The 23,744-nt window shown below is 41.2% G+C and overlaps 7 protein-coding genes across 7 annotated transcripts; 3 read left to right on the forward strand and 4 right to left on the reverse strand.

Annotated features, from left to right (window-relative positions):
* Nucleotides 1-375: 375 nt before the first annotated feature.
* On the forward strand, nucleotides 376-851 carry PMZ80_002040 (uncharacterized protein; the record flags this gene model as incomplete). Its single annotated transcript, XM_064870476.1, has 3 exons — nucleotides 376-531; nucleotides 577-734; nucleotides 785-851. The coding sequence occupies 3 exons, from the start codon at nucleotides 376-378 to the stop codon at nucleotides 849-851; spliced, it is 381 nt and encodes a 126-aa protein (XP_064732929.1).
* Nucleotides 852-1,249: 398 nt separating this feature from the next.
* On the reverse strand, nucleotides 1,250-2,996 carry PMZ80_002041 (uncharacterized protein; the record flags this gene model as incomplete). The annotated part of the gene is made up of 2 exons (XM_064870477.1): nucleotides 1,250-1,320; nucleotides 1,367-2,996. 2 exons carry the CDS (start codon nucleotides 2,994-2,996, stop codon nucleotides 1,250-1,252), a joined length of 1,701 nt encoding a protein of 566 aa, XP_064732930.1.
* A 665-nt stretch (nucleotides 2,997-3,661) lies between these two features.
* On the reverse strand, nucleotides 3,662-4,734 carry PMZ80_002042 (uncharacterized protein; the record flags this gene model as incomplete). Its single annotated transcript, XM_064870478.1, has 3 exons — nucleotides 3,662-3,926; nucleotides 3,982-4,114; nucleotides 4,164-4,734. The coding sequence occupies 3 exons, from the start codon at nucleotides 4,732-4,734 to the stop codon at nucleotides 3,662-3,664; spliced, it is 969 nt and encodes a 322-aa protein (XP_064732931.1).
* A 1,093-nt stretch (nucleotides 4,735-5,827) lies between these two features.
* Nucleotides 5,828-7,030, forward strand: PMZ80_002043 (uncharacterized protein; the record flags this gene model as incomplete). The annotated part of the gene is made up of 4 exons (XM_064870479.1): nucleotides 5,828-6,109; nucleotides 6,166-6,428; nucleotides 6,479-6,546; nucleotides 6,594-7,030. 4 exons carry the CDS (start codon nucleotides 5,828-5,830, stop codon nucleotides 7,028-7,030), a joined length of 1,050 nt encoding a protein of 349 aa, XP_064732932.1.
* A 709-nt stretch (nucleotides 7,031-7,739) lies between these two features.
* Nucleotides 7,740-9,044, reverse strand: PMZ80_002044 (uncharacterized protein; the record flags this gene model as incomplete). Its single annotated transcript, XM_064870480.1, has 2 exons — nucleotides 7,740-8,853; nucleotides 9,040-9,044. 2 exons carry the CDS (start codon nucleotides 9,042-9,044, stop codon nucleotides 7,740-7,742), a joined length of 1,119 nt encoding a protein of 372 aa, XP_064732933.1.
* Nucleotides 9,045-19,847: 10,803 nt separating this feature from the next.
* Nucleotides 19,848-21,820, forward strand: PMZ80_002045 (uncharacterized protein; the record flags this gene model as incomplete). Its single annotated transcript, XM_064870481.1, has 7 exons — nucleotides 19,848-20,070; nucleotides 20,115-20,438; nucleotides 20,490-20,563; nucleotides 20,610-21,211; nucleotides 21,275-21,441; nucleotides 21,491-21,602; nucleotides 21,646-21,820. The coding sequence occupies 7 exons, from the start codon at nucleotides 19,848-19,850 to the stop codon at nucleotides 21,818-21,820; spliced, it is 1,677 nt and encodes a 558-aa protein (XP_064732934.1).
* Nucleotides 21,821-22,076: 256 nt separating this feature from the next.
* On the reverse strand, nucleotides 22,077-23,682 carry PMZ80_002046 (uncharacterized protein; the record flags this gene model as incomplete). Its single annotated transcript, XM_064870482.1, has 3 exons — nucleotides 22,077-22,773; nucleotides 22,821-23,442; nucleotides 23,493-23,682. 3 exons carry the CDS (start codon nucleotides 23,680-23,682, stop codon nucleotides 22,077-22,079), a joined length of 1,509 nt encoding a protein of 502 aa, XP_064732935.1.
* Nucleotides 23,683-23,744: the final 62 nt, after the last annotated feature.

A 23,744-nucleotide genomic window follows, 5' to 3' on the forward strand; every position in this document is an offset into this window, starting at 1 on the left:
TATCAGAAGTAAGTAGTCTTCTCATTGCTGTCTGCCCGGAGAGTTGCCAAGCAACTGGTCCACATCGAATGGATGAAACTTCTCCTGTTGGCAAGGGCGATAAAGATCGCCCTGTCTGCGTGAAGCGGTGTCCAATGAGAGGAATCACTCAGCGAGCAACGGATGACGGTAGAAAGTTTGCTCCAGTAGGAATCGTGTCGTGAGGAGAGGGTTGCAGCAGTAAGAAGTTGAGAGTGGGCAATGCCCACGCAGCGAGTTTTCCGGCCCGCACTCGGACCCCGGTCGTGATATAGATTTCAAACGTGTCTCTGAGAAGAACTTCTTTGCCAGTGCGTTGAACGAAACAAGCATTCTAAAACTTGATCCGCAGTAAACATGTCGAAGCAAGCAGTATTCAGCACGAAGGCCCCAAAGCCTCTTCCAGTGTACAGCCAAGCCATTGTCGCAAATGGATTTGTGTACTGCTCCGGCCAGGTGCCAATGGACCCAACGACAATGAAACTAATCGAGGGAGATGTTCAGGCTCACACCGTATGCAAGCTGACCATGGACCTGCATATGACTGACACAGACTAGGAACAATGCATCAAGAATCTCAGCGTAGTGCTCGAAGAAGCCGGATCTAGTTTGGACAAGGCAGTGGAGGTCAACGTTTTCCTGTCCAACATGGACGACTTCGCGAAGATGAACGAGGTTTATGAACGGTTTTGGGGCGATGTCAAGCCAGCGAGGACGTGAGTATGGCTCGGAGCGCGGGTACCATGGGTCACTGACATCAAAACAGGTGTGTTGCGGTAAAAACTCTTCCGTTGAATACGGATGTCGAGATCAAGTGTATCGCTGTTTTGTAATCTCTGTTATGGTTGACATGGCACCATCGAAATGGCGAGTCAATGTCTTGCTACTGAGTAGTTGGTAGCAAGTCAAATCAGCTGGAAGTGCTGCATGAGACAAATTACTGCTGTGCAACACTAGACGCCTGTTCTGCAGCTTCACATGTCCTCAACAGGAGAATGAGAAGATGCTTCGGTCAATCGACACAGTGTTGCATGTGCTTCCTGCAATAGTTCCCATCTGCATCCCGAAAGTGAATCTCTTACTGCTTCCACGAGGCCCGACGTAGAACAAGCATTGACCAATTGATCGGATCGCTCCAGTAGCTCGTTCAACATATACACAACGTACTCCTCCGCCGAAAGAACAAGTCTTCGGCTTGTGGTCGGCACAAGGACGCCGTAGGCCCAAAGTATCAGCGTAGCATGATACAAACACCAAGGGCGTAGCGCAATGTTGTCTTCCGATGCTCGGTACTGATGACGCCTAAACATCGTTTCTTGCACAATCAGAAGACAATGGGACAACGTACGCCTTGTCATTGGCCCTTCGATCCACTGTTGAATTCGCCGTCTGGCATTGTCAAACTCTGTTGCGGAGATCTTGTTCCCAGTAAGCGAGGGTGCTCCTGCGAATATATGAAAATCAATCAAATCGACATGTATCGTGACGTGTGCAATCCTCTGGAGCGGCATGGCGGCTTCTAGGCAGAGAGATGGTTCCCTCGACAATAGTGAGAACGACCAGGTTTCGATGGCTCGATCAAGAGCCTCGCGCCAATCTGGCACACCAAGAGCATTAGAAGATGATTCGAAAGCGGCACCCTCCGACGGCCGTCCTGCACCCACATCTGATGCTGCTATGTCCCTAGATTGCATATGTTTTGTGATGCTGAAAAGTCCATGGAGGACAATGAATCGGGAGAAAGGGCTTAACGTAGATGGTAGTGGCCGACGAGCAAGGAGTGCACGCAAAACTTGCAAGAATGGAGGATCTGCCTTCGATTTGTTGCGCTCTCGTTTCCAGCGCGAAGCTGAATTTGCATCCCATACTGCGTCGGACGATGGTAGAGGAAGTCGAAGGTCGCTGACCGAAAGTGCCGGAACATGACCAAAAACCGAGGCGTGTTGAGCGTCCATGATGAAGGCGAAGTAAGCTGCACGTTTCGAGGACTCTTGTTCAGTCCAGAGGTGCCACATTTTGTCGAGGGACGATCCCTGAGTTGGTTCTTCGGTCCATTCACTGCTGTACGAGCTGCCCCGTCGCATGAGCGTTATGATGGAGGCGTGGAATATGTGTGCCATCTCATGGTGTTTCCGAGATGAGAACATTTTCTGATGTGCTTGCACCAGAAGCAACGCCTGCAAGCACCACAAAGGAGCAGGCGGTCGAAAAGCATCCGAGCTGGAGATAAGCCAACGAAGACCGTCATGAATTGTCTGAGAGGTCAAAAAATGTGTTTTGTCGGCAGACAATGTGGCTCCAAGCGTGACAAGAGCCGCCAATAGTAACGGTGGCACCTCCCCTGGTAGAAACGACGCTTCGTGCAAAATGGGAAAATGCGCATTGTAGTGCTTGAAGTAGAGCTTATAGAAATGCTGAAGGTTCGAGGGTTCGAAAAAGGAGCTCTCGACGACATGTTGTGGTAGGGAGTGCAAGGCAGATAGCATCTTTGCCCGCACCTGACACCAGGGATCAGCGGCTACTGCGAACGGCTCATTCATCGACTGGTAAGAATTGTTGCTAAGGGGCGACGTAGAAATTGAGGCCCCTGATGTGAAGATTCCGGTGCCTAAAGCAGTATCGAACTCGAGATCTGAGGGCAGGGTACCGAACAGATAGTTGAGATCTTGGGTTTGCCCATAGGCGTCGTTTGAGGGATCGAAGAACATATAACAGTCTCTATCCAGCGAAGCGGTGACATGGGGAGGTATCTGGTTGGCAGGCACGATTTGCTCGATAGGGTGAGCTTCATGGCCCATGGTCGAGACAGGTGGGCTGTGATGTTCGATGATCTCGGCGTCGCAATGTTCCTGCTCTTGACGTGCATCAGAAACAGCTGAACTCGAACTCGCCGCCGTAAAGTCATCGCGCGAATCGATTACTTCGGCCGCTTCATCTGCGCGACGCAGACTACTCCCACCTGAGCGACGAGGTGTCATGCCTCGTTCGTGCCTGCTCTCATGGCGGCGAAGCAAATCTGACCGTACGAACGACTTCTCGCACAAGGAACATCGATAGAGACGCTTTGGCTTGTCTCCGGCTCAATTAGTAGAACCCTCAATCTCTAGCACGTAGGTTGCTTACGGTTGAGGCGATGACGGTAAAGGTGCTCAGGGCGGACGAAGCTTTTTTCGCATCCTGGTTCAGAGCAGAGGTATTGCTTGCTCGATGGCATAAGGAGAACGAACAAGTGACAACAGCGGCATGATACTGATCATTGACGAAAGGGCAACAATGATAGAGGAGCTGAATCGAAGGTATGCTGTCTAGACCACTGCATAAGTAGACAAGGGCGATAAGAGATACGTAGCCGTCCAGGCCGCGATAGCCTGAAGAGCGTTGACTTGCTGAAGAGCTTGGGGGTGAGATGACGCCAAGAACGCCCCCAGAGGACCTAGAAGACGAGCAGCCATCGGGGCCCACCGGGGCTGTGTTTCAGGCACTCATGCCCCATAGTCACACGCGCACGGGTTTCCGGATTAAGAGTTGTTCCGAGTCAGGTGGCAACTCTACTGGTGTACTGTGTTACGTCAAACAAGAGGTCAAACCACGAGCGAAGCTTCTACTGGAGTATTATTATGAAAACACACAATGTTTGAACAGCTTATCCTGCGAATTCATACTTAGGATATCCTCGGTAACCTCCTGGCTTGTACCGAAACATATGGCCTCCCTCGTCACCCGCCTTCGCGTTCGGACTCCGGTCCTTGCCTGTCGCAACGAACAGGATATCGCTGTCTTTTCCACCCCAGGTCGTGCACGCCATGTTGTTCGCAGAGAACACAATGTCCTTCAGATGCTCGCCTTCCGGACTGAAGACCATTACGCGATATGAATCGAAAACCGCGATCCATAGTCTGCCTTCTGTGCTGCATATATGTTAGATCGTCTTTCCGAATTATCGAATTCCGTTGGCTAACTTACTCGACAACCATACCGTCTGGCTCCCCGTACAGCGGCCTCCGATCAATGAGCAATCTCTTGTTCGAGATGCTACCGGATTCCAGATCAAAGTCATAAGCCCATACGGTCATCGCAACAGAGTCGTTGAAGTACACTGCAGTCCCCTTTAGTCCACGCCTTTCGCGTCGTATGGGCTCACTTACTGGTTTTGTTATCAGGACTCCACGCCAATCCATTGCCACAGACAACTCCGTCCTCCATCTGGTGCAGACTGCCATCCGGGTCATATCGCCAAAGTCGGCCTTTAGGCTTACCATAGCTGGCTGGCAGCTTGTTCGGTCCATAGGCCATAGCCTTTTTGTCGATTTCAGCTAGCCAGAATCGACCTTTGGCGTCTACACCACCATCGTTGAACCTCAGATCGTCGCGTTCCGAGGTCGGTATGATTTCCTCCAACACATCGAGCTTTCCAGTCGCTTCATCTAGAAAAGCCACTCCCTGGTAGTATGCACAAATATACGAGCCAGGATTATTCCGACGGAAGAAAGCGACAGTAACGCTGTCCTCCAACTTGAGGATCCGAGGTTCGCCTTCTGCGTCGCCAGTAGTCGGGTCTACCTTCAATATGTGCAACTTCGGAGGCTCAGCCAGACAGTCTACCCAATGGAGAGTCGAATCACTGGCCCGGTAGATGGGTGCCTCGCCAAGTACCATCGGTGGACTGCATTTGTGCCATGCACTTCCGCCTTGCAGCGTCTCCTTCGGTCCAGTCATCGTGCCTTGAAAGTGTGAGCTACGTGAGCAAAGCGACTTCGTGTTTGAAGCTCTTACGCAGCTTTGGGGATCAATGACGGTCCCTAAATGCGACGAACTACTAGTATTGTTCTCGATCTTTCACGTCTGGCGATGCTCGGCTGAGTTGTTCAGGGAATGCGCCGCTGCCGAGACGTTTCAGGGGTCTATTTACTGCTTATCAATGCCCGCGTGGGCATGTCCACATTGGCACCGGAGCTTGCTGTAAGCGAAGTGGGCATGCCCACGCTCTGGGGAACTCCACGTTAATGATACCCACCCCTCATACGGCTCCACCAACCTTGATAGCGTTCCAACTGATAGGGACGTAAGCTGGGCAAGCATCTCGCTTGCCGGCAGCTCAACTATATGTCCTTCACCATGCTCACACCAGTCAAGCACCCTCATACGCTGACTCTCGGACTTCAAGATGACACGAACTGAGGGCGCAACGACGCGCTGGCAAAGGTTCCGACACGCCTTTTCATCACCATCTGCATTTCACAACGCCCTGAAGCTAGAAAGTTCGACTTCTTTCTTGATCAACGAAGACCTACTACCATCACCACCAAGCCGACAAACATGGACAATCTGGAGTTTCGCTGCATACTGGTGGAGTGAATCATGGAACGTCTCGACATGGTCTGTGGGCGCGTCCTTGATCGCTCTCGGAGCCAGCATCGGCGATGCACTTCTGGTAGTACTCTTCGCCAACATACTATCCGCCGTTGTGATTGTGCTCAATGGTCGAGCTGCAGCAGTCTACCACGTTGGTTATCCGGTTCTCTCAAGAGTAAGCTTCGGTGTCTATGGACAGTACTTTGTCGTTGTCCTGCGTTCTATTCTCGGCATAATCTGGGGAGGCGTACAACTATATTTCGAAGGCCAATTCGTGTCGATCTGTCTGAGATGCATCTTTCCTAGCTGGGAGCGCATTCCAAACGATATCCCAGCGAGCCAGCATACCACTACACAAGTCATGGTCGGATTCTTCCTCGCATTCCTATCCACGATACCTTTCTTGTTCGTCCATACCTCAAGGATCCAACACCTGTTCAGCGTCAAATCAGTCATTATGCCTCTCGCTGGTCTGGGCATAGTCATATGGGCCACCACAAGCAACGGCGGCATCTCCACTCAGGGGCTCACGGCTACAGGCACAAAATCATCGACATCTGTTTTTGCTTGGGGCATCATATCGCAGTTTAACTCTGTCATGGGTTCGAACTCTGCCTTACTTGTCACTGTTCCTGACTTGGCACGATACTCGAAGACAAGGAATGCTCAATTGTGGGGCCAACTGATCGCGCTGCCAGTTGGTCAGACACTTTGCGCCGCATTTGGCGTAATCACAACGGTAAGTGAATATGTGCATCGATTAGACAAGGAGTTGTATGCTGACACAACCTTCAGTCCGCCGTTCTAGGCATGTATGGCGAAGCGTACTGGAACCCCTACGACCTCCTTAACGGCATCCTTGATCAATCATACTCATCGAAGGCGAGGGCAGGAGTCTTCTTTGCCTCTGCCTGCTTCGCTTTCGCAACCTTGGGGACGTCTATCGCATGCAACTTCATCCCATTCGCCGCAGACGTTACTTGCTTGATGCCCAAGTATATCAACATCATACGCGGACAGCTCCTGTGTCTGATTATTGCATTCTCTATCGTTCCTTGGTGCGTCTCGACTGCCCATCTCTGTAAGCCAGATAGCTAACAACATTCAGGCGCATCGTCGCAACCGCAAATGGCTTTCTCAACTTCCTCTCCGGCTACTCCATATTCCAGGGTCCAGGTAGGTGTATCCCGGAAGCCATCCAAGCTTTACTGACGCACTCGCAGTTGTCGCAATTATGCTCATCGACTACTTCGTTGTACGTCGCGGTAACCTTTCCATGGGTGACATGTTCACAGCATCTCCAAGTGGACGATACCATTACTTTCATGGGTTCAACCTGCGAGCGTTTGCTGCATTTGTGGTTGGCTTTCTGCTACCTTTGCCGGGCTTCGTGGGAAGCTTCGGGCACAAGATTGGTTTGGCTGCTACACACATGTACTCTCTCGGCTGGGTCCTGAGTTTCCTTATGGGTGGTCTCACGTACTGGGCAGTCTGCTTGGTCTCGAAAGTGCCTGGAGACGATGGGCAGCACGGCTTCGAAGCGTTGGCTAGTCAAGCTGAGATGGTGGTTATCGATGGTCAGCGTGAGGGTGTTACGGAGAGTCTGAAGACAGATTCGTTGCCAGATAAAGAGGCTCGTGCGACGGGAGAGATAGTTTGATGTATTAACCAAATACAACTTATGTTGCTGCACCCAAAAAGAGGCTGCTCCATCGTTTATGGTATGTATCAGGGAAGGTACAAGAGCCGTCATCGTCTAGAACACGAGTCTAGACCATGGACCACCCAGGTAGACAGACAATGCACCGCATATCCGGCAACCAGAATGACGTACGGATTAGGAAATTTATGTGTGTGAGCACGACACGATGCGCGAGCAGAAGGCGACAATGCTCTCGTACCTCGCTACGCTGCTTTTGAAATCTGACAACCAGTTCTTGCTGTAAAACAGCGACCCACTTGCTGTGTACCTCTACCAAAGACTGTCAAAGACGAGCGTGTCAACGGGAGTGTGAATGCCTCTCCTATTGAAATGGTGATGTGACCATGAGCACGATCGTTCTCAAGAAAGGCCGCCACCGGGAGATCCAAGCATTCGCAGTGGCCGAGGGTACCGAGACGCAACCCCATGGAGCTCTGATTATCAAGCTCGCTAGCACGGCTAATGAGACTGATCCAAGGATCGCTGGGTGCTCTTCATATGGTGCTGCTGTGGTCCTTGTAACAGCACAAGGAGCCGCGATGCCGTGTTGAGATGTGGGCTGCTTGCGTTTCCGTGGATTGGGTTACTATATAGCAAGAAGCGCTGGTCTGCTGTCTTTCATATTGATGCACCATCCTCGTCGTCGATGTGGTCAAAAGTACTGTATTTATCCAAAGCTAAGCGGTTGCTTCTTCTTGTAATCCCACCACATCATGGTGCATACGTCAAAGCGTAGCGGCTTTGATCTGTCGCTTTTGTCTTCTCTGTCCTCACATTTCCTTTTGGTACTACTTCGGGTGGTTCTGCGAGGTACGGGATCTGCGTTTTCCTTATCAGCATCGTCACTGGTTTGCTTCGACCCGTCTCTCTCGACGGGCGGAGCTTTGCTCCTGCGGCCCTTCGCTTTGACACTCTGTGTCTCGGGCCTGGCGTCCTCCTTAGCATCGACATAGTGCTGCTTGATGTAGGTAGACAAGTTGTCGAATAGCTCAAGCGATAGGTCAGAAAAGGTCAAGAGATCGCTATCACGCGGCTCATCAAGAGGTATCGGCTGTACTCCGTCACGGATGTCCTGTGCGCTAAGAACATACTTCCTTGGAGGTCCTTCACGCGAAGCTTCTTCCGTGGCTTGCTTTTGAGCATGAAAGGTGGATGGCTTCACGCCACTGAGCCAGACTGACATGTTGATCGCCTTTGGTTGCTCCAGTCTGCGGCCGTCACCCGTTGTGTCATACATGTGGTCCTTGTCAACTACGACCATTATGCCATCGGCGAAGCGTGATCCTGTCAGAGGATCTGCCTTGAGAGAAAAGTAGATGTGTCGAGGTGCGCCATCGTTCTTGCATATGGTTGAAGCAAAGAAGATAGCATCGGGCAAGAAGTACAAGATACCCTTGTCCTTGCCCTTCTTGCCTAGGGTTGTGTTGGAATCTCGTTTCCAGACTGCATTGGTGAGGAGTCGACCTGCATTGTTTTCACCAATTTCAATGATTTCTTTTCCAAAATCTTTCAGCAGTGTGTTACATGCTGTCTTGAAGGCGGCATAATGTGTTGCGGCATATGGTATGGCCCGCTGTGACTGGCCATGGAGCCGTGTATCGTTGGCCTCGTCAGGCAGCCCGAACTCTATAATAGCAGGACGGTCATACTTGAGAGACGAGATGCCTACAGCAGCAGTGGGGATGATGGTGACAGTATAGGCGAACCGCGAAGCTTTTGTTCCCTTGCTCTGCTTCTGATCATGCCGGACAAGGATCTGCTCTAAACACTTCAACATCAGCCTTGTCTGGACTTAGCTCTGTATAGTAGCTACCGCGCAGGCTTCGCCTAGACACAAGCGACGTTCACAGCCTCACTTACCAATGTGGCAGAAAGGAAGCATCATCATCAGGCCGTCGCCCATATCGTGCCCACCGATCTTACCCAGGCTACCGTACCAGAACTCAGGTCCACAGAACCGTATCGACCCCATGCCTCCGTTGCCCCCATCCATGATCTCCAACCACATATCTCCACGGTAAGGGCTCTTGAACGGCACCCAGGCAGTTGGACCAAACACGCAGTTACCGCAGCCGAGCCCATCAAAAGCGGAAGAGGGCTTCTCCAGAAAGTACTGCCGGGTCTATTCTTCCTCTTCCGCGGATCTTGCACGACGCTCTGGCAGCTTAGCCTTTCGTCCCAGAGGCTTGCGCTTGCTGAACGGTGTGTCATCGCGTTTCGTGTTTATAGAAGTCAGTGACTCCGAAGGTTTCACCTTGTCCGTTATCTTTGGCGGCATAATAGCAGGATTCGGATTCAGCCTGGATGAGCAATGCCAGTGCGATAAACTCCTCTACCTGGAGGACGCTGGCAGCAATGAGATTGTTCATTATGACGGTGGCACAGATGGTCACCGATGTTTCTGTGATATTACGTGGGTCTTAGTATTGTTTATTTACTTAAAGCGGCCTTATATATCTCTTACTTCTAGTTAGTATAATTACAATAATCCTTGCCTGATTTTATATGTAGTAGTAACGATCTAGGTTTAAAAGATATATTATAGAGAGTTTCTAATACCGAGCAATTACTAGCGTCGTTCTTAGGAATATTATTATTATTCTTAAGGGCGGCGACGATATAAAAAGAATTATATATTATCGCTTAATAAAGTAGTAAGAAACGAAAAATCTCTTATATATAATAGGATACGTAATAGACCCTAAAAAGAATTAGAAAGTACGCTACGATATTATCTTATCTCTAAACGGTTAAAAAAGATATTAAAATAGAGCGGAAAGTTACGCTATATTACTTAAGTATATATAACTTAATATTCTAGAGTTAGAAAAAGAACTAAGGCTTCTTAGTATTATAGCTAAGTACTAAGCTAAAAAGGAAATTAATAGAGATTAATAAAAGACCGCTAAGAATTAATTAGTTAAATAAGCTATATAACTATATTAAGTAAGGTACCTAAAGATAAAGAGATATTATATCTTATTAAATAAGGCTATAAGCGATAAACGCTTTAATCTAGCTATTCTTAATAAATTTAAAAGAATATTAAAAATACTTTTAGTTAATAAAGGATAAAATAGAGGTTCTATAAGAGATAAGAAATAAAAAAGTCTTATAAATAATTATAAAAGATTACTTATATATACCTCTAATAGTACGGATTTATTAATTTTATAATAACCTTATTATTATTTCTATTAATAGTAATAGCTTACCGTAGGCTTTCTTATTTAGTTAAAATAAATTCTTTATACGAGTAAGGAGAAGGGTAATTACTTATAGCCCTTTAGGATCTATTAATTATAGAAAAGACTTTAGAGATTTATACTATATCGGCTTTAACTATAAATAACTATATAAAACACTTTTTATAGATACTAATTTAACTCTAGTAATAAAACTAAATCCTATTCTAATAAGAATAAGCCGGGCTTAAAGAAAATTACTAAGTTATTACTTAGATTAATAGTACTCTTAACTATAATAGTTATATTATCTAAAATCTTAAAGAATTATTTAAGAGTATATTAAACGCTTTATAAGAACTCTAATCTATATAAATATAAGGTTTTAAGATTTAAGACCTTTTAGTTTATAATAATAATTAAATAGGTAATAAACTTAATTTATATATTTATAAGCTATAAGATTAGTTTTAGTTCTATAGTAAACGAAATATATAGGTAAACGAAATAAAAGCTATTTAATTAGCTTAAACTTTCCTCTTTAACGCTATTCGTTAACTCTTTAAAGTAATAACTAAAGTAAAGATATAAATAATAAAAGAGTATACTATATAGCTAAATAATTACTTTTAAGATTTAAATAAATAAACTAAATACCGGAACCTCTAAGTATAAATAATATAAAATAGGCGTTTTATTATAGACTTTATTATAAAATTAATTAAACTTAAAGTAAAGATTATTTTAGTTAAAATACTAATAGAAATTAAAGAAGCTTTACGAATAGAAATAAACTCTTAGATATATACTAAAATAGTAGAATACTCTAAGTAGAATAATTTACTTTTAAAGAACTATATTTAAAGAGTAGATCGTACTAAGTAAACGCTATAAATTATATAAGATTATTATAGCGATACTATAGTCTAAGAAAGCTTTATAAGCCTATATTATAATATCTTAAAGCTATATAACCGTTATAATTTCTCGCTAGTATTTCGCAAACGCTTATAAAAAGAGATAAATAAATAGAATTAATAGTATTAAGTATAAAATACGTACTTTAAATATAAAAAGAAAGATTATATAGCTAATAACTATTTTTTATAAAAAGGTTAGCGTAGTATATATAGAAGATTACCTATACTAATAAAGTAATATAAATCTAGTAGAGAACGTTTTAATAATTAATAAGCTAAAAAGAACTCGTACTTACGCTCTAGTAATTAAAAAAAGATATTAGCTTTTTAATTAGGAAACTAAATAGCCTAATAACTAAAGAAGTAACTATTAGACTTAAGAACCTTAAGACTTCTATATATAGTATTACGGAAACCCTTATATAATAAAGTAATAATAAATTAAACTTATTAAGCTACTATTATACTATATAAATATAAGGTAACGAACTCTTAATAGTAGAGAATATAGTAATTAAAAGAGAATAATAATATAATATTTTAATTCTTATTAACTCTAGTATAGATTAAAACTATATCTTTAGTAATCTAGTATACCGCGTAGCTCTTTTTATTTAAAAGTAAATAAATAAGAACGAATAAGTTTAAGTAATAAACGGCTTAATAATATATTTACTTAGAATAACTAGTTATAACCTAAACCTTATTAGGTATAAATACTATAATATACCTTAGGTATTAGATATTACGGATTTTAATCTTATTTTTAAGATATTATAGCTAAGATAATATAAGCCTTAAATTAACTAGAATAATCTAGGCTTAACTATTATAGTAGTTAGCTAAGTTTTTGATTTAAGACTTAGGATTCCTACTTAATAAGTAGATACAGCGAACTTTAGTAATAAACTCTTAACTATAATTTAAGTTAAGAGAGTGTTATATAAATTAATAAGCCTAATCTATATTATATAATTGATACTAACTAATATATCTAAGTATCTAGCTTTTACTAAGTTAATAAAAAAAAGTATAAAGATATACTTACCTACGAAAGTTTACGCGCTATAATATATACTTAAACTATATATTACTATATTTAAAAAGGAGTTACTAATATCGTTACCGCTTAAATAGAAGACTAAATATCTAATTAATACTAGCGATACTAAGCCTACTAATATTAATATCTACTTACTATTACTCGTTTACCTAGCTAAGTAATTAAATTAAATTAAATAAATACTAGCTTAAGAAATTATTTAAGAATCCGTAAGTAGCTAAGGCTTTTTAATTATCTTTATTAAGAAACTTAGTAGTAAATAGCGAATATATATTAATTACCGTATATTAAATATAGTTACTTATAAAAATAAATATCCTTTACTTAGGATTTAAAGCTATTTAAATATAATTAGTAATACTTAATACTTATTAAAGCTTAATCTTATATAAGGTTACTATTAAATTTAAGTAGAGTAGAATAGTAAAGAGAAGATAGTATTTAATACTTAAAAAGGTAAATATAAGTTCCTAACTATACTATTTAGTCTTTATAATACTTTAGCTATATTTTAAACTCTAATAAATAATACTTTATAACCCTTTTTAAGTAAATTAGTAATTATATACCTAAACGATATTATAATTTACTTTAATAGCTTATCTAATTATTAGCGTTACTTTATAAATATTTATATAAAACTATAAAAAAAATAGTTTATATACTCGTTTCTTTAAATATATCTTTAAAGTATTATAGCTAAAATTTTATAATTATCTTATTAAGAACGAAGTTATATAATCTTTTTTATTAAAGGTTAAAACTATTCTTAACTAACTAATATCTTATAATATTTATAAGGTTCGCTAATTTATTAGCCTTATTTTCTATTACTATTAATTTATTAAGAACTTTACTTAAATCTTAATACCGCTATTTAAACTATTAAAAGAAAGCGATACTAAGCTTTATACTAAGCGGTTTTATAAAATTACCTAAATAGCGTAGGTAAATACCGCCTTTTACCGATATAAGTAGTTACTTATAAAAAGTTTTATACTCTAAGTTCTTAATATAACTAAACTCTTTATAATTAGTATAAATTATAGTAAATAGGCCTTAGAGATTAAACTTAGCTAATATAATAAGAGGATAAGTAAACTATATTTAGTTACCTTTAATAAACGAAAATTTATACTAATTAAAGTTAATTATCTCGTTTATAAGAAGGAGCTATTAGTTATAAAGTATACCCTTACTTTATAGAATTATTATATTAATAATAAGTATAAGATTACTATCTTTATTAACTATAAGAGCTTAAAATATATAAATACTATTAAGTATATATTAAAACGAATTACTCGCTAAATTAATAAATTCTAGTAATATTAACTAGTTATTAAGTATTAAAAAGGCGAAGAGAATATTGTTACTAACGCTATTAATTAACACTTAAACTAGATAAAAGAAAGATCGTAGAATATAACTACTCTCGGTCTTAACTAATAAGAACTTATCTTTCGCTTTAACTTCGTTAAGGGGTAGATAAAATAAAAGTAACTAGTTTATATATATACGGAAATTCCTAGTTAAAAGTATTAAACTACTTACTACTATTAAGAAAGATATTAAGTTAATATAGTTTATATTTAATTATAAAATAAATAATAGTACTCTTTATAAATAAGAGAACGATTAAGATTTCTTTTATATCTCCTATATTACCCGAGTCGATTTCTTTAATAACCTTTATTTCCGATACGATTACCTTAACCTCTTAGAACTCTAGAGTATTATAAAAGGCTGAGGATAGTAGTATAATATAAAGAAAAATATTAAGAACTATACTTATATTTACTTTTAATACTAATATAGTTAATAATTTCGCCTAAGATAAGAATTAGAATTTCTATAATAACTAAGTTCTAGTAACCTAGAACTCTTTAATAAATAAGTTATTAATCTTATTAGCCCTCTCTTTTAAATACCTAAAGGAAATTAGTAGATTCTAACTTATATTAAATACTTAACGATATAGCCTATTATAATTCTCTTTACTAATACTTAAGTTAAAATAGTAGCTATCGCTTTATATAATAATCTTATTATAGTTTATAAACCTCTAAAGGAACTTTTATTAAATAATAAAAGTAACCTAATAGGTTAGGTGTTTTTTAACTATTTAAAAGTACTTATAATAAAGTACTACTTTATAACTTTATATTATTTACGTACTAACGGAAAGATTAAGAATTTTAATAATCTATTAGAAAATATCCTTACTAAAATATTTCTTAATAAATTAATATATATCTAAAACTAATTTTTATAATAAACCGTTTTTACTATAAGAATCTAAGTTTATTTTAAAATAAAGAAATTTCCTTATTTCTTAATATATAATCGCTACCCTTGCTTACTAATAAATAGTAATAAACTCCGTTTAGTATTAGTAAATAGGTAAAATAAAAAACACGTAATTTAGTAAGTTTTTATAATATAATATATACGATCCGAGGTAAATCTTAAGCTTTTTAAGAAAGCCGAAAAGGCGTAAAAGATTAAAGCTAATTATATAAAAGTACGGAGTATTATAAAAAGTAACTAAGTATTAGTAAGAGCTTAAGCTTATAATAAACTTAAACTTAAATAATATAAACTATACTAAGTACTCTAAAAGCACTACTTTAGTACCTACTTATTAGCTTAACTAAATAAATAAATTCTGAAATTATTTATTAATAAGTAGCATCTTATAAAAGTAAATATAATTAATTAAGAAATATATATACTATAAAGCTTATTAAAACTTTAAGTAGCTTTATATTATTAGGGTATTAAATTACTTGAATTATTATTTAAAGTTAAAGAACTACTTTAGAAAAAGAAACGATAAATACTTAATTATAATAATTTAGTAGTAATACTAGCTACTAAGTAAAGATAACTATAATAATAGAACCTTATAAAAGACTAACTAAAAGAACTTAATAATACCGAAATTAAGGTATTATAATAAGGTATTTTAAAGAGTATTTAAGAATAAAAGCGAGACTAAAAGATCTTTAACTTTATATTTATAAATATTACTACTACTATTAAGTAGATATAAGCTAAAGCTAAGCTATTTAAAAAAAAACTAAGACGAACCTTATATATAAGAAGCTAAACTATAAGAATAAGTATTAATTAAAAGCGCTATATACTAATCGTAGATTATTATATCGCTAAAAACTAGTAAAATAGTATCTTACTTACTTAAGAATAACGATAATATACTTATTTATAAGGAATTTTAAAGGGAATTACCTATAGAAATAGTTATTAAAGAAGAGAAGTTTAAAACTTTTAAAGAATTACCTAAAGCTATAGAGGTTAAAGAGTATTAAGAGCGTATTCTAGAAGCTAATTAAGAAGGTAAAAAGTTTATTAACTCTACTAAAGTATTCGAATAAGAAAGGGAACGTAATATAAGCTTATAAGAATAAGAGAGGAGCTTAGGAGATTACGGTCTTAGAAAGAGACTATAAAAATTATATAAAGATTAAGATATTAAGGCAGGAAGCCGAATATCTTAGTAAAGAAGTAGGTAAGTAAGGTAAGACTAATATATCTTAATTTAGAGAAAGATTAGATAGCGAGAGGTATTATATCTAAGCTAAATAGTAGAGAAGTAGGTAAGGTATTAAATTAATTAAATTACTAATTAATTTAAGTTAAGAGAAGCTAAATTAATTAAGTTATTAACTAATTTAGCTAATATAGTTAAGGGTTAACCTCTAAAACCTATTTATATTAGATTATAAAAAACAAAAAAAGATTTTAGAATAATATATTATCTACGTTATAGAAAATTATAAAATATTAAGAAAGAAATTAAAAAGATACTAAGATATAGTATTACGAAATATTAAGGAAGATTTTAACTACTATATAATAAAGAGTAATAATAAAGATAAAAGTATATTATAAAATAGATTTTGTTATATTTATTTAAATATACTTTAGTATATATTATCTTTTATAATTATTTATTATATCTTACTATTATACGTTAATTTACGAGATATTATATACTATAGTTTAAATTAAGTATCTTTATTATTAACTTATTTATCCTTAAAAAGGTTTATATTAAACTTCTTTCGCTTACGAAAAGATATTAAACTAATAAGAGTAGCTTTCTTAGCCTTTATAGTATTCTTAGCCTCTTTATTAATATTCTTATAATTAATTTCTATTTTATATTAATACGATATTCTATATAACTTTATAAAACTTTATATATACTAGTATTAATACTTAGTAAACTATAATTAATTTACTTCTTTTCCTAAATATAGTTACTATATATTGGACTATATTAGTATTTTAGTAATTTTACAGAATAATATATAAATCTTTATAGTATATCTAACTATTAATAAAAATATACGACTTAAACGAACTATCACTAAACTTATAAATTTTATATACTTTATTACTCTTATTATCCTTAGTTTTTATAGTATTAATTATATATCTCTTAACTTAAGCTAATTTGAATTTCTTAAACTTTTAATTCTTAAGCTTTACTAATAATACGTTAATTTAAAGAATTCTATAAAATATTAATTAAACTTATACTTCTTATTAATAAAATTATAACTCTTATAAATAAAATCCTTTTATTACTTTAGTTCTTACTAAACTTTAATTCTTTTTAGAGTTTTAAGTACCTTTAAGTTAGTAATTAAAACTTTAATTAATACTTCGGTAATTAAAGGTATATTAAGGAAGTTTACGAAACTTTATAAAACTATAAGTTAGTTAATATACTTACCTCTTAAATTTACTTCTTTTAAAATATATATAAGATTATAGGATATATTAAGAGGGGAAGAAGATAGTAGATTAAGAAATAATTTAATATACCTTAAATTAGTATTAGCCTAATTAAGCTTAGTATTATAAACGCGTTATTATGTAATTACTAGGTAGTAGAGGGTGTAATATTACGTAGGTCTTAGTATTGTTTATTTACTTAAAGCGGCCTTACATATCTCTTACTTCTAGTGAGTACAATTACAATAATCCTTGCCTGATTTCACATTTCTAAGTCGCGTTGCCTTGACGTCACCTCAACGCGCTGGGTACGCGCTAGCACACGGTCAGTATGGCACAGAATTTCGCAGCTCTGATTCCTTCTCAACCATTGTGCCACCATATCAGCTTCTACCGTTCGTCGAAGCACACGGCATCATGGAGCGGCGGTAGACATGTACACGCCGTTTTCTTTTCTGATCATGCCAGTCGTTGAAGTATCTCACCCAAGCAAGTAACCAGACTTTGGACAAGGGGTCAGCAAGCGCAAGTTTGGTAGGACTGAAACCGATGGTGAGAGTGGATGTTACACAGATATATCATGGCTGATCTACCGGTTTGTCGCCAGGTAGTTCTTGTGGCAGTCTCCGCATGCCGTCTCTTCGTCCGCGATATGTTCTTTGCTTGCAGATCCACCGGGCGAGTGGTGTGAATGTTGGATGCTTTACGCCTAGAGAGAGGTAAAAATGAAAACGTCCTCGAAAAAGCAGCAGTGGATGTCCTTGTGAACCAGGCATGCGCACTACTGGACTGTATGCAAGCAGATACGACAGATTTCCAAAAGCACGTACGCTCCTCAGCATCAAACGCCAGGGTTCGAGAATGACTGCTCTTCACTTACTCGGTCTACCGCTCGAGGTTCAGCGCATCATATATCAGAAGCTTTACGAAAACTGTCTGCCTCTGGCGCCGGGCTACGATGGCAGCAGACGGTCAGGCGGCCGCAGTATCTCCTTATTGCTGACCTCTCGGCACATGTACTGCGAAGCAAGGCCATACTATCGTCAAGCATGCACGGCGTTGGATCTGACCGCCTGTGATCGGGATGTCGCGGGGGACACCGTTGAGAAGCTTGGTCGACATGGGAAGCAGCAGGCCCAGGCCTGGCTGCGCGAAATATTGTGTGAAGTCGCCGTGGATGCCTGCTCCTTCCGACGATTCGATGCTATTTGCCGGTTGCCATCTATAAAGAAGCTGACTATATATGCCAGCACGTGCTACTATTACGCTAGAAAAAAATCTACGGCAGAATTCCTTGGTGATTTCGACCGAGCTGTACCACGTCGTATGCTGGAAGAAGAAGAGGAACCATATCTCTATACTGCATATTCTGCGCTGCCTGGCATCAAACTTGTTGTACTATGGGTAGGACGTGTCACAACATATGACGCACGAATCCAAATGGTAATGTGTAGACACTCCTCGACTTTCATTCGATTTCTGACACCAAATGCAGGTCTACGCTTACGAGGTCAAAGTTGCGGACGGGCAGATCCGGTTCGAAAGTATCAGCGAAACGGTCCAAGACGTCGATACAGGTACCATTGTTACTTATGACAGCCTATCGGTGGGAAGCAGGCATGTTGAGATGAGGTCGGGTTGATGCAGATCCCAGTGTCGGGCAGTATCGAATCCCATTTTTCGAGACCTCGATACTTCGCTACTGTGAGCTGAAGCTGCGTATGTCTCGAGACCTCGATTACTAACCCAATATGGTATACGCCTGCTAAGGGTGGCTTGCTAAGATAGGATATTGATAAGATAACATACTACACGCACTGGTAGGGCACCATTAGCACAGAATAGGGGCTACCTAATTAGGAAAGCCGGCGGATAAGGTGTGTCGATACTAGTATCGAGGTATCGGGACAGGAGGTTGACGGGTATCGAGACTGTGTCTGGTTTCGAGAACGCCCATCACTGGCAGATCCTGTATTCTGGCCTGAGATGACTGGTAATTATGCCCTTGCACAAATAGGGCAGGGTCTTGGGAGTAGAAGTCCTCATAGCAGAGGGCGATTCTACTCGAGGCACATAGTGCGAGATTATCATGAGTTAATGTTGTCTGCAAGCCGAGCAGAAATTCACCGACCTCCTATCGGTGCCAAACGTTGCCTTCAGATCTGTCCAGAAAGCCGGTACACATTCTTAAAAATCGCTGTTTCTTCCCTGCAATAGGGTTGTGGACAGACTTTTGACGTAGTATTCAAGCAGCAACATGTTCAAGCTCCTATAGTACCTTGCAGTGATATTCGTACGTATCTGTAACTGAGTCTTGGTATTGTAGTGGAGAGGCACCAACTCAACTGGTGGTCTCATGGAACGCAAGATGTGTTAGCAAGGTATGTGCGTTGCACACAACGCTGCTGAGAGGAGTTGTCGAATTTAGTCGCACTTCATAAAGTTCACTGTATCTGCGTGACAACAACGAGTCAACAGAACTGGTCCCCTCGTTCAATAGATCTGATTGATCTCCAGACACTACTGGCTTGGATGATTTGAGCGATCAAGGTAGTATCACAGAGTATCTGAGTATAAGTCGTGTGCAGGCAACAGATGATCTCGATCGTCGAGTTGTTCATCCGTGAAAGAGCACTTGCGAAATTAAAGCTCGAAACAAAGCGGACAAGTCCAAATAGGCTTCACGCCAGCGCGACTCTTATGGGCCTGAAGAGCGTGAAGCTGACATCGCCGGGCGCGGCGTTCGAGTCGAAGCGAGGATGTCCGGGCTGTCGGCGCCTTGATGATAATTCTCTACACTACCATGCTGTTCTCATGGCCTACTTCGACTTTCAATTGCGATGCGGGATCAGAGTGGCTCCGGAGCCATGACTGATCAGCAGCGCAAACAGACAAATGTCCAGGAAGTGCCATCCACCATCACTGATGCCGCAGAAGCAAGCGGCAATCGTATCGAGGAGGGTGATTTTGTCACCCGTAATGAGGAGCAAGATCTTGTGCGAGGACTACATCAGCGCCATATCAGCTTGATCGCTATTGCCGGCGCCATCGTCGGTACAACAAGTCTACGAATGAGGATGCGACATTGACACTACGATAGGGCACAGGTCTCTTCCTCGGGCTCGGAGGCTCAATCCAAACTGGAGGCCCCCTTGGTGCACTGCTTGGCTATGCAATAGTTGGACTTATCGTCTGTGCAGTGCAATTTGCGCTTGGGGAAGTAGTCGCTCTTCTACCGGTTACAAGTTCTTTCGTGCGCCATGCGGAGTTTCTGATCGATCCTGCTGTGGGCTTTGCTGTTGGGTACAACCTTGTCTATGGCAACCTCTTGTCGATACCTACCGAGATCACGGCGATATGTGTCCTTATCCAATACTGGACTGACATGAACTCGGCTCTGTGGATCGTGGTCTTCATCATCCTGACTTTCGGTGAGGCACACTTGGAGTCTGCCTACAATCTTCATGACTGACATGCAACAGTCGTTGGGATATCGTTTATTGGCATCTACGGCGAGATCGAATTTTGGTTTGCCTTGCTCAAGATCCTTTTCATTGTAGATGGCCTATGCCTCTTGGTACCACCTCTGACACCCACAACAGGTCTTCCTTATATTGCTCGGTCTGATCATCGATCTCGGCGGCGTACCAGGCACGCCACGCATCGGCTTTCGCTATTGGAACAGGCCTGGACCTTTCGTGGAGTACATCGCTACTGGTCGGTGGGGCCAGTTCCTGGGTTTTTGGGCGGTCATGAGCAATGCAGTCTTCAGCTTCGCTGGCGTCGAAAGCATAGCCATGGCTGCTGCGGAGACCAGAAATCCACGCATAGCCATACCGAAGGCGTGCAAACGTGTGTTCGCTCGTGTATCGATCTTCTACATACTGGCCGTTCTAATTGTGGGTATGCTCGTGCCGAGTGATGATCCTCGACTGGACGATCAATCCGGAACTGCTGCTCAGAGTCCCTTCGTGATTGCTGCGAGCGCTGCTGGGCTCCATGGCGTGCCTTCGCTGGTCAATGCTGTTGTCATCACGTCGGCATGGTCTTCATCGAACCAGGCATTACTTTCCGGTACTCGAGTGCTGTATGGCCTGGCACTCAAAAAGCAAGCTCCGAAGATCTTCCTCAGGACCACAAGCTGGGGTGTCCCATACATATGCGTGCTGTTGAATACGGCGTTCATGTTCCTAGCCTTCATGAGGTGAGTCAATACACCATGCTCGTTCATGGCAGGCACGTGGCTGACAATGCTTCTGCTAAATAGTCTCTCGGAGGGTGCACTCACCGTCTTCTGGTGGCTTGTTGACCTTGTGGCTTGCGGTGTGCTCATATCCTGGATCACAATCTTGACAAATCATTTGAGACTTGTGCTTGCGATGAAGAAACAAGGAATACCACTTGCTGAGTTACCCTGGCACAGTCGATGGACTGGTAACTTCATCCTCTATCATGACCGTTGTCGAGCTAACATCACTCTCAGAATGGTCAACGCCAACAGCACTTGCGCTGTGTGTCGTCATCCTCTTCACCGCTGGGTTTCCTGTCTTCACAACGGGCAACTGGTCCGCAAGTAGCTTCGTCTCGTCTTACCTGTATGTTTGTGCGCTCTCTAATACTTTCACTGACGCGCCTCAGGGACATTGCGCTCGTCACAGCGGCTTACGCCTTCTGGAAGCTGTTCAAAAGAACTAAATTCGTCGCACTGGCTGACATACCCCTTCGAGAAGCGATAGACAGAGCTCAGCAGGACCCTGGAGTTGAAGTCAAGGTACCTCTTTGGCGTAGCATAGCCGGCTTCTTGTGGGACTGACAAGGTGTGTATCTGCATAGATATTCAACTTGAGACTGATTGCACGAAGATCCAGTGTTTCAGAACCACAGCACCCCAGATGCTTCGTTCACCAATGTTCAACCCATTCAAGTGTAATTGCTCTCCACCTCTTACGCTATGTCGAAACGCGGTCGAGTCATTCGACTCAAGGCAGTGCTGGTCAGCTTCGAAGCTGCAAGCACTCACAGCCTAATCCCTAGATCTGCGATTTCGAATATTTCGATGAGGACCGTTCTTACGATTGCGTCTTACGCTGTTTCTTGTTCATTAAGCCGCCCGTCGAGATCCGAGATCTGCTCCATGATCTCGGCACGGCATCCCGGTCAATACCCTCTGAGTGCCAAGAACCATATTTCTCTTTGTTGGCTGTTGAAGCTGGTGATCCTGGTAAGGTATCTTGGGCTGACTGCGCACGACCCTCGACATCGCCCGAGTCAGCCGACAAGTGACCACCTTCCACGCTGTGACTCCCTGACTTGTTCTGCGAGCTGAACAACAGCGACAGCCATGGCAGATACACTACAAGATATCTTATCCAAGCAGACTTTCCGTCCATCTTTGGGTCAATATCTTCATCTTCAGGTACATGTTTGCTTCTAGGCTGAACATGCGATGTCGGTGGTGCGAAGAGTTTGAATATGTTTCTTCGTGAAGGCATCTCTTGCGGGGGCCCCTCAACTGTCGCTTCCCGAACAACCGTGGGTTCCACATCATCTCCGCCTCGGAGCTTCTCAAGCTTCTTGTACAGGATGCGTGTGAGCGTGAAGGCGCCAATAATCATCGGTATAAGCTGGGATGGGAAATAGATACGTCCTTGAGGTCCGAGAACAGAGACAACATGGTTGTAGTTGAGTGAGAACTCTACGGTGATCATGGAAAACACGATCCAGAAGAAGTTGAGAGCTCGAAGAAAATTGAAGACGTAGCGGAGTCTGTAGACGTGTCAGGGCGCATCGTGATAATCATGAGACTCGCTTACTGCCTGTAGTTGAGACCAGTTGCAATATGTAACCGGTGTGACGTCCGAAACCGTTGCGCTCTTGTCAGTGCGACGATCCTTTGAAAGCGGACCACTCCAGCTAGGGGCGAGACGAGGATCATGATGCAGAAGTAGACTGTCCAGAACACGCTAACGATGATATAGAAAATCTTGATGGGCCCAGCTGCATTCAATTTGGCAAACATGAATGTGTAGACGGTTGCACACGGTCCGACGTCGTTAATCAAATCTGCATCGCCTGGCATGACGCCTTTGTGCCAGAACCAGACAGAAAACGCTGATATGGCTCCGCTCAGGGCGAGTCTCAGATGGGTTCCGATACCTCCGTAGTGTTTGATAGCTTGAGGGCCCTCTTGCTGGTAGTGACATGTCCTATAGCCCCAGGTGCTGAGCACACTGAGGACAGTGCCCATACCGAGGTGCATCATGATCAGGCAGTCGAGCTGAGTGAGGACGAATGTAATGGTGCATCTGACCAGGGCAACGATAGTGGCGAAGAGAAAGACGGCATTCTGGTCCAAAGCACCTGTGACTTCGTCGGGCATGCCTGTGTTTGCAAGCCATGATGTGCACCATGAGAAGTAGAGACCAAGTCGAACCCCTACAGTAGCGTTAAATCAAGCTTTTGCTTGGTTCCGGAGGTGTCCTTACCAATACCGTAGTAATCTGACGCTCTTTCACTAATGCATTCATAGTCGTTGGGGTTAGAACCTGTAACATTGTGTCTGGGGTACAGCAACCTGACGTGTGTCGGTGTCTGGCTAGGATTCAGCTCATCAGCGGTAGCAGTCGTCAGGCAGTAGCTCAACACAACTATGAATATCGAGGTTCGGAGAAACATATTGCCTAGTGACTTTCATCCCATGACAACACGTTAACAGAAGAAGGATTTCGAACATTGTG

Source organism: Knufia obscura, assembly GCF_036327395.1.
Source record: "Knufia obscura strain CCFEE 5817 isolate CBS 148926 chromosome Unknown scaffold_2, whole genome shotgun sequence".
Classification (NCBI taxonomy): Eukaryota; Fungi; Ascomycota; class Eurotiomycetes; order Chaetothyriales; family Trichomeriaceae; genus Knufia; species Knufia obscura.